The sequence below is a fragment of the Neophocaena asiaeorientalis genome, unplaced genomic scaffold (genome assembly GCF_003031525.2).
Source record: "Neophocaena asiaeorientalis asiaeorientalis breed wild unplaced genomic scaffold, Neophocaena_asiaeorientalis_V1.1 scaffold136, whole genome shotgun sequence".
Taxonomy (NCBI): domain Eukaryota; kingdom Metazoa; phylum Chordata; class Mammalia; order Artiodactyla; family Phocoenidae; genus Neophocaena; species Neophocaena asiaeorientalis.
In genome coordinates, this window is record NW_020185333.1 from 7,200,458 (window position 1) to 7,211,524 (window position 11,067).

Genomic DNA, 11,067 nt, shown 5'->3' on the forward strand with positions numbered 1-11,067 from the left:
AGTCACACAGCTAGTGAGTGACAGAGCCAGCTCTTGAATCAGGCGAGTCTGACACCATAGCCATTGTGCTTTACCACTATGGAACACTGCCTTCCAAAGGTAAAAATTCAGGATGGAAAGAGCATAGGCTCTGCTAAGAAATTTGGATTTTATTCTCTTCACTATGAGAAACAATAAAAATATTTTTAGAACTGTTTGTTTAAAAAAAAACCCACCCTCGGGCTTCCCTGGTGGCGCAGTGGTTGAGAGTCCGCCTGCCGATGCAGGGGACATGGGTTCGTGCCCCGGTCCAGGAAGATCCCACATGCCACGGAGCGGCTGGGCCCGTGAGCCATGGCCGCTGAGCCTGCGCGTCCACAATGGGAGAGGCCACAACAGTGAGAGGCCCGTATACCACACACAAAAAAAAAAAACCCACCCTCTCTTTGACAGTGGTCTTGGCAATATATTTCTGGATGTGTGTCCTTAGGCAAGGGAAAAGCAAATATAAACAAATGGGACTACATCAAACTAGAAATCTTCTGCACAGCAAAGGAAACCATCAATAAAATGAAAAGACAACGTGCTGAATGGGAAAAGATATTCGTAAATCATATATCTGTTAAGGGGTTAATATCCAAAATATATAAAGAAGTCATACAACTCAATAACAACAACAACAAAAAACCTGCACAAACAACCTGATTCAAAAATGGGCAGAGAACCTGTTTAAACATTTTTTCCAAAGGAGACACACAGATGGCCAACAGTCATATGAAAATATGTTCAGCATCACCAGTTAATAGGGAAATGCTAATCAAAACTACAATGAGATATTGCTTCAGGCCTATTATAAAGGCAAGAAATAACAAGTGTTAGCAAAGGCGTGGAGAAAAGGGAACCCTCATACACCATTGATGGGAACATAAATTGGTGGCCACTATGGAAAACAGTGTGGCGATTCCTCAGAAAATTAAGAATAGACCTACCATATGATCCAGCTATCCCATTTCTGTGTATTTATCCAAATAATATGAAAACATTAATTTGAAAAGATATATGCAAACCTTATGTTCACTGAAGCATTATTTACAATAGCCAATATGTGGAAGTGACCAAAGTGCCCGTGAGTGGATGAATGGATAAAGAAGATATGGTATATATATACACGGTGGAATACTACTCAGCCATAAAAAGATGAAACCTTGCCATTTGCGGCAACATAGATGGACCTGAAAGGTCCATTATGCTAAGTCAAATAAGTCAGAGAATTTCACTTATATGTGGAATCTAAAAAACACAACAAATGGACAAACATAACTAAACAGAAACAAAGTCACAGATACAGAGAATAAGCAGGTAGCTGCCAGAGGGGAGGAGTATGGGGGATGAGTGAAATAGGTACAAACTATGAGGGAAATTAAGAGGTACAAACTTTCAGTTACAAAATAAATGAGTCATGGGAGTGAAATGTACAGAATGGGGAGTATAGTCAATATATAGTCAATAATAATGTAATATCTTTTTATGGTGAACAGGTGGCAACTAGACTTATCATGGTGATCATTTTGTAATGTATAGAAATATCGAATCACCATGTTTTATACTGGGAACTAACATAGTGTTGTAGGTCAATTGTACTTCAAAAAACAAACAAACTTATAGAAAAAGATTTGTGGTTACCAGAGGCAGGGGGTGGGAAGAGGTGGAATTGGATGAAAGTGGTCAAAAGGTATAAACTTCCAGTTATGCTGTATGTTATATATGAAAGTTGTTCTCATCACAACGAAAAAATATTTTTTCTTTTTCTTTAATTTTGTATTTGTATGAGATGATGGATGTTCGTTAAACTTATTGTAATCATTTCATGATGTGTGTGTGTCAAAGCATTATGTTATACACCTTAAACAATGCTGTATATCAATAAAACTGGAAGGAAAAAAATAAAGCTTTCTAGTTGGTTTTTTCCAGCCCGTGGAATCACAAACAAACAAAATAAATGAACAAACCAAACCAAACAAACACACAGATGGTACAGATGAACCGGCTTGCAAGGCAGAAATAGAGACACAGATGTAGAGAACAAGCGTATGGACACCGAGGGGGGAAAGCGGCGGGGGGCGGGTGATGGTGGTGTGATGAATTGGGAGATTGGGGTTGACATGTATACACTAATATGTATAAAAGAGATAACTAATAAGAACCTGCTGTATAAAAAATAAATAAATAAAATTAAATTAAAAAACAAACAAAGATACAGAGAACAGAGCATTAGTTACCAGAAGGGACTGGGTAGGGGAGTGGGCAAAATGGGTAAAGGGCCTCAACTGTATGGTGATGGATGGAAACTAAAGTTTTGGTGGTGAGCATGCTGTAGGGTATACAGAAGTAGAAATATAATGTTTTACACATGAAGCTTATGTAATGTTATAAACCAATGTTACCTCAATAAGAAATAAATTTAAAGATTATCTTTGTTTCATATAATATTACCCTATTAGGATTGGACTGTGGACATTGTGGAGGCTGGGAAACCAAGCAGGAAAACTTTTCATTCACGTAGGGATATTATGGCTTGAACCAAAACAGAAGTGGGGACAGAGATAGAGGATGGATTCCATGAATTGTTGGAAGATAAAACAGGGAAAGATTTGATGATTAATACATCAGGTAAGGGAGAAGATGAGAGTAATTTCCAATCTGGTGTTGTGGATAGCTTGCACTGTCATGCCATTAACAAAAAGGATACTGGAAGAGAAATGGGTTTGAGTCAGAAGAAGGAAGAGCTATTAATGTTAATTTTAGAAAATAAAGAGTTTGACACTCATCCAAGTAGAGAAGATGAGTTGGAACTAAAGCTTAAGATGTCTCAGGAGAGGCTGGGTTAGGAGTCCTTTGATTTGGGAGTGAGTAAAGTGAAGTAAAGTAAAGTGAAGCATCAGTATTTTAAGGGAATGACTAGTGGCAGAGGAATCATCTAAGAGACTGAGGAAGATCTGCCAGAGTGATGGGAAGAGGACCAGAAGAGAGAGCATGGAAGACATGATTCTAAGAGCTGTGGAAAGAGTGACAGAGGAGGAGGTAGGGACAGGAGGGTGGGCCTCTCATTCAGAGAGGATGACAAGAGATCAGCAAGAGAAGAGGGGACACAGGGACAAGGCAAACATATACTTGTGAAAGCTGAGCACAAGGAACTGGGAGGTGGTGATTAACAGGGAGGAAAGAACAGAACTAGCTGATGAAGACCCTATGAGCCACTGGAGGAGGAAGGTGGACGAGAGAGGCATCACTTCCTCTGAGCCAGGTGGGATGGAGGTGTGTAGGCTGAGAGGCAGGTGGATTTGAAAGCAAGGACTGGGGAAAAACTATTTGCTCACATGTAGTTTCAAGTTGAGTTGCAATTTTAATGAGTCATGTGAGATCTCATCTAAGTGATGATAATAAGTATTTGACTCAAGAGCAAAATTATCTTTCCTCACAGGAAACTAATGTGAATTAACAGAGGGTAAAACAGTCATCTTCTGGGAAATTTGAGATCCTGAGAAAATCATGTAGTGTACCTCTCACTTTCTCCTTCTCTAACATTCTTATGTAGGTGAAAAACAGGTTAAAATGAACATGGTGGGGATCCCTGAAGAGAAAAATGAGATCCATAGAAGAGTTAAAATGATAGCCCAGGGCTTCCCTGGTGGCACAGTGGTTGGGAGTCCGCCTGCCGATGCAGGGGATACGGGTTCGTGCCCCGGTCCGGGAGGATCCCACATGCTGCGGAGCGGCTGGGCCCGTGAGCCATGGCCGCTGAGCCTGCGCGTCCGGAGCCTGTGCTCCGCAGTGGGAGAGGCCACAACAGTGAGAGGCCCGCGTACCGCAAAAAAAAAAAAAAAAAAATGATAGCCTGTCAGTACTTTACATTAATAAAATGCTTGGTGGCTTTTATTTCCCACGTTCCCTACTGGCTCCACTCCTGTGCTCTTGTTTTTCTGTACACTGCCCTCTCCATCTCCTCCTCACCTTCCCTCCTTACTACAAGGCTCATCAACTCTCTTTCTCCTCTGATACCAGGAGCACTTTTTATATTGTTCTTTGCTGCCCATCCCCATCTATTGTGCCTTAGAGTTGTGTGTACGTGTTTTGTTTGTGCCATTTGATGTTATGTGTCTACAGTACAGAGAATGTCTTCTACTTTGTCTTTTGCCCTCCACTATCCCTTGCTATTAGTAAACACTGAAGAAATATTTATTAAGTGAATATAATGATTCCCTTTTTATAGATGACAAAACAAAGGTACTTGAGACGAAATAATAAAGCTTGCAAGTGTAGAATTTAAGACCGTTCAGAACTAAGGTCTTCTGATTCCAGGCTCTTTTCCTAAACTCTTTGCCTCTCTGGAAACATCAAGCAAGTGCAAAGGGGGAACATAGAGCAGTAAAAGTGAAAATGTGCATTAATATAGAGGCTCAGGTGACCCAGGCAAATACCAGTTGAGTCACTTTTTACTCTCCCAGTAGCCACTTGTAATGTCATTTGCCTGTGTCATGGCCGACCTTCCCTAGTTACTCTGATGCGAGGGTCACAACCAATGTGCCCAGCTAGAGCTCAGCTGTTCTTTACGGATATCGCTGATGGTCAATATAGACATAGAGTTTGCTGGTGCCTTTACCAAAACGATACTTTACTTTGTTGGCACTGTTAACCCATTGAAAACAAACCCATTTAATAGATAGTCTTGCTTTAAGTAGGTATATGATAGGATCATCCATGCTGCCCCTATCACATATTGACATATTTTAAAAGTTATGTGCACATCTTATCTGTAAATTTGTAAATAAGGATAAAATAAAATGCATTTTTGTAATGAAAAAGTTGTAATGTATAATGACAATGAAATGAAAAAGTTGTAATGTATAATTATTACCAGACTGGCACCAGATGATGTTGTGTCTTCTTATCCTACTTCTCCCTTTGTTTCCTCTATATTCACCATAGTTCCTTTTTCCTCATTCGAAACTGGGTTGTTCTTAGCTAACTGCCGAAGCCCTCATTTCAGATGATTAGCTGAGAATAGTTTAAAATAGTACATTTTCCAAGGATATTTGTAGTTTAACAGCATATGACTGACTATTGGTAGATTTCATTTACTAACTTAGTGGTGAGGAAAACATTTTTTTTGCAGTTAATTTGCATGATATTTAGAAAAATTACATTACAGTGGCAACCACCTATTATGTCCAAAAATGAAGCACACACCCTGGATATGTAGTATATGGTTCATGCAAACAAAGGCTGTCACATAAGAATCTATGGTGGTATAGTGTTGAGATTGAGATTTAACTTAGTTCACAAATCCAGACTCAGATTTTCCCTTTTCCTCTGTCTCAAACCTGCAAGATATGGTATTTGTCTCATTTCATGAAAATGTAAAAATAAAACCGCAATACCATAGTCACCTTTTCCCCCCTTTTCTAATTGTTTGATAGAGACGAAGTTGAAGTTGAAAGAAAACTCCCATTTTTGGAATAAATATTTTCCTGGCAATAACTTGTCCTTTCAGTGCCTTTCATTTTTTATAGCTCTAACTTTAGTAACCTTGACAGTGGGTATCTTTTTCACTCTATCCTCTTTAAAATTTTGTTAGTAGAGTCTGTCTCTAGTATCACGAATCTTATCTGCAAAGGCCACTAGGATAAGAATGCATGGAAAACTGACACGAGGGCTACTAAATGTGTTTCTCATTCCTTTGACCCCTTTATTCTTTGCCTCCAATTATCTATGAAATGGGCGCTGGATGAGTCCGCATGAATTGCCTTTGAGAAAACAAGAAACTTGACAGAAAATGCATCATGATTGTCCAATGGGATGATATGCCTCAACTTACTGTAGACGTAAAGAAACTTTGCAGACAGCCAACCCATGGTGAGCTAACTACCAAGGAGTTCACAGCACACAAAGATGTGTGAATGCTTGGAATGGCCAGGTTACATTTATTTTGTACCAAGCAAAGCAGAAAATTACTCTGTAGTCGAGTTACTTCCTCTTTTGAGGAACCAAAAAGACAGTAAATATAGTTGAAAACAGAGAGACAGATTGTGGTCAAGCTTACAATAGGCCCAGTGAGTGGACAATATCTCTGGGTTATGACTAGTGGTTCCTCAGGAGGGATGGCTGGCCTACAAAGAAGCCACTGGATGAATTTCTCTAACTTGGTTGCACTGAGGAAAAATCTCCACTTTCCTCCACGGACAAAAGTTAGCTTGATCCATGTATTAAAGTCTGGGTAAATACAAATATTTGACATTGCTTTCTGAAAGCTTCTTAAGGCGGTTTAATGATTACTTTTCTTCAGAGCTTTAATTTGGGGAGAAATTGTTTTTTCCTCAAGATGATCAGTGGGCTTGGGATAACTGGGCACTTTCTCTGGTTCTGCTGAGATTTCAAGAGTCTGTAGAGGCCAATGTGTTCTTCAAAGTTTCTGGTTGTATGAGTTTGTGAAGAAGTTCTATGATCTCTCTATCCTTTTCTCTATCCAGAACCTCTAAACAATGTACATTGGAGCAAGAATTCTGGTTTTCCAATTCTGTCACCTTTTTCTTTAAAGCATCAATGTTTTCCTTCAGAGAGAAGATATCTTTAGTTATTGTACACTGTTTGTCTTCACTAACATTCATTCTGGTTTCCAGTACCTCCATTTGCTTCAGATAAAAGTCAGTCCTTTCCTGGATTTTTGGTACTGGACCCACAATGTCAGTCACTTGCCTGAGGATTTCAATCTGGGCAGTTTTAATATCTCGGAGCATTACTTTAACATTCATTTCTTCATCAGCGTTTACGTCATCTTGATCACAGTCATAGGAAATCATAGTTGGATATCTAGTTGAATTTGGGTGCTGGTTCTGACATGTATGGTAAGCATTTTTTTTTTCACGTCGTTATTGGAGTATGATTGCTTTACAATGGTGTGTTAGTTTCTGCTGTATAACAAAGTGAATCAGCTATAACAGATACATATATCCCCATATCTCCTCCCTCTTGCGTCTCCCTCCCACCCTCCCTATCCCACCCCTCTAAGTGGTCACAAAGCACCCAGATGATCTCCCTGTTCTGGTAAGCATTTTTAAGACATTGTCTGATCTTGGAGAAAGTTGAATTCCACATCTGCCAAGCAGCAGCATTTACCCTTTGTTGTTTGTTTGTTCGGTACGTGGGCCTCCCACTGTTGTGGCCTCTCCCGTTGCAGAGCACAGGCTACGGATGCCCAGGCTCAGTGGCCATGGCTCACGGGCCCAGCCGCTCCATGGCATGTGGAATCTTCCTGGACCGAGGCACGAACCTGTGTCCCCTGCATAGGCAGGTGGACTCTCAACCACTGTGCCACCAGGGAAGCCCCAGCATTTACCCTTTTGGTGTGAAGTTTGTACATCTTTCATAATGAAACAAGAGACAAGGTGTTGGGAAACCTGACCAAAATTAAAGAAAGAAGCAATGTCAGAATGAAACGGTCTTTCTCTTACTATTTTTCCGGTGGCATCCTAGAACGCCCTATGGAGAACATCAAGGGCAATAGTAGGCACCCTTCGATGATTAGCTTCTTACAGGGCGGTCCAACTGGAGAGCTCTGTGAAATAATGGGCAATTGCATGGAATCCCTCATAGGCTGACCTGATGCTGATGCCACAATGGCTGCTGGCTTAGAATATATTTAACCTTAGGGCAGTAATTCTCAAAAGTTTTGGTCCAGGACTCTTTTTCACTCGTAAAAATTGAACACCGCAGAACTGTTGTTTATGTGAGTTATACCAATCGATATTCCATACTAGAGATTAAAACTAAGAAAATCTTAAGATATTAATTTATTTAAAAGATAAACCCATAACATGTTAACATAAATGACATTTTTTTTTTTTTTTTTTGCGGTTCACGGGCCTCTCACTGCTGTGGCCTCTCCCGCTGCGGAGCACAGGCTCCGGACGCGCAGGCTCAGCGGCCATGGCTCACGGGCCCAACCGCTCCGCGGCATGTGGGATCTCCCCGGACCGGGGCACGAACCCATGTCCCCTGCATCTGCAGTCGGGCTCTCAACCACTGCGCCACCAGGGAAGCCCTAAATGACATATTTTTATGAAAAACTATATCTTCCAAAAGAAAAAAATAGTGAAAAGGGTGGCATTGTTTACATATTTGCAAATATTTTAAATACCTGGGATACCTGGATTAATAGAAGACACCTCTATTCTCATATCTGTTTCTGCATTATATCTGTTGTGATATGTTGTTTTGGTTGAAGTATATGAAGATATTATGGCCTCACAGAGATATATAAATGGAGAGGGTATTTTAATGGCCTTTTCAGATCATTGAGGTTTTTATTCTTTGCTACTCCACCAAAATTTGACAAATGATAATTGATTAGAAGGTAAGTGTAATGTGTAATCTTACAACAGAATAATACTGTTACATTAAAATTCATTGGTCTATCTTCCATTTTTAATAGATATGTAATATCATGCATTGGTCATTTGGAAAATAATGATTCACTGAATTATGCAGATCTTTCAAATGGTAACTCATTTTATTATATAATATCAAAATATCACATTCATTAATATCACCGCCAGTCTCACCAGAAAAGTCTTTGAGTATTGGCAAGAAGCCAAGCTCATGGTGGCAGATAAAATTTTCTGAAATTCTAATTTTAGCTTGAAAAGCTTGAAATTTATTAAGCGTGTTAGTTGTTTCTCTTGAAGTGACAGGCTCTCTATACCCTTTTTTTTTTTTTTGCAAAAATGCTTGTCAAATACCCAAATATGAATACCGTAGTTTACTGCCAGTTTTTCTTTCAAAATGATGTCCCATGAAAAAAGCAGCTACTTCAGTTTGTAACTCAAATAAATACTTTTCCTGGAGACAACCATTATATTTCTGTAAGCAGCAGAAGTGCTTCATGTGTACTTCTCATTACATCACATTTGATATTAAAAAGACATACTGAAGGTTGAGATTTAATAAAATGTAAAATTTTTACTGCTTCATCAAGGACATTCTAGAGCTAAACTGGCTTTTTCTTGTATGCATTCTTTTTTTTTTTTTTTCTCTCTCTGAGTGGAGGTGAAGAATACAATCACTATTGGTAGCTTAGTGCCATTGCCTTGGCTTGTGCTAAGGTATCAGTTTTACCCACCCTTGCTTTTACAAGGCAATTTGGAAAATTAAAATGACATGATAACCCTGTCTGTCAAGGTGTAGTCCCACTTTATTAAAGAAGATATTCCTTCTTGGATCAGTGCCAGTTCCAACCGTCTTCTAAATCACTCTTTCTCATATTTATGCTAAAATGCAGGGCCAGCTTCAGCCTAGGTTTTGGTATAAACTCTGAATTTAGGCAAAAGTAATTTAAGAATTTTGGGTCATCAGTGATATCTGGGATTTTGCTTTACTGTCCTATCTTTGAATTGTTCTTTAGTAACTTTTCCAAAACTTCTAGAAACCTTTCCAAACTCTTGCTGAAAAAAAATGTTCCTATCACAGAAAGATATTTGGAGCCAGAAAAGGTAGTGTTCAAAGCTGTCCCGTTTACCTTGGCCAAGGCCATTTTATCCATCAGGCACTACAGACACGGTGCTTAGGACCTATGAAATTTCAAGGAACCAATAAAAATAAATATTTTAGAGCCAGAAAGGAAAAAAAAAAGAAATCGGGCTCAGAATACTAAAATCTGCAAGATCGAAACAATAAATGTTTAATTAAATATCTCCAAAGTGTACAGTTATATCATCTTCATTAATTGTTAAATTAGTATTAAAATTTCATTACATTTGGAGGCAATTTGTAGATTACGTATTCTTGCTTTACAGGAATTCCCAGTTAAATTAGAGGGATTGCTTGTAGCAAATACTCCCTTCGGGTTAATAACAGCTAAGTCTTATTGGCTGCATACCAGACATTGTTCTAAATATTAGCTTATTTAACTGTAATTCATAGAAGTCAAATAATTTTCCTTTCTGCTAAAAAATGGGCAGAGTCAAATTTCAAATCCTTACATTCTAGCTCTGGGGTCCGTGTGTTTTTCCTCCTACTGCCACACAAACCAATACGATAAAAATATATATTTGTCAACTCAAGAGAAAGACATTTCACTTTTTAGAAAAAATACACTATATATTTATTTTAAAAACTCATTTTGATTAAATTTTTAGAAATATGAAAAAACTAATTTTTTGCTTATTTATCAAAGCTAATTGAAGCAGAACTTTGTAAAGACTTTAGAAGTTAAACTATCTCTAATTCGAGTAAGTAAACATGAACATTTAGAGGCTATTCTTGCCTTATTGTAGTAAAAGTATAACAACTGTAATAAAAAAAAGACTTAAAATTTTTCAACTAAAAATATTTATGTATACTGATAATTTTTATAAAACAAAAATTAATCTAGTAGATTTGATGCAAACATAAACCTGTCTGGTTTCTAATTACTTACCTATTAATGTTAATGAAAGGAGCCTTAGCCTATTTGGGGCTTGTTGGGCAGTGAAAAGCTGTAGTGGGAGAATACAAGCCTGTTGATCAGGGTCAAGTTGTGAGAGTAGTCAACACGTGAATGAATAACGGGAAATGAGCTGACCCCCTCTCTTCATGTTCCTGCCAGAGATGTGGAGCCATTTAGGAGTAAAATAACATGGCAGACTGGAGCCTAGTTACTGACTCTTACCAAGGAAAAATGTCCTTCAGGAGGCAGGCTTTTAAAGGAATGGTATTTGGAGCCAGAAAACTTAGAGTTCAAGGCCCTCCCATTTATTAACTCTGTGCTCTTAGTCAAGTTACTAACTTGTCACAAGACTGTAAAATGGGATAATGACAATACCTATTCCATAGAGTAGTTTTGAGGATTAACAGTGCTCAATCTTTGTAAACTCTTTTCCTGCTCCTCGCTGACCATCTTCTTCTTACTCTCCTTTCAAATGAAAGAGGAAATGGTGAAGAGTTTTAAACTTTAGCTCTGCTCTCCCCGTCTCTCAGTCTGCCTTTTATTCCTCTCCTTCAATAAACAGGCCACTGTACCATCATATGACCAAGACATCAAGCATGTGCTGCTCA

The 11,067-nt window shown here is 38.7% G+C and overlaps 1 protein-coding gene across 1 annotated transcript; it reads right to left on the reverse strand.

The window, feature by feature from the left end:
* Positions 1–5,845: 5,845 nt before the first annotated feature.
* CCDC54 (coiled-coil domain containing 54) lies at positions 5,846–6,890 on the reverse strand (the record flags this gene model as incomplete). Its single annotated transcript, XM_024735330.1, is given in 2 exon segments — positions 5,846–6,415; positions 6,417–6,890. Coding segments are annotated over 2 exon segments (1,044 nt in total), but the record flags the coding sequence as incomplete, so codon positions are not given.
* Between the last annotated feature and the right edge of the window lie 4,177 nt (positions 6,891–11,067).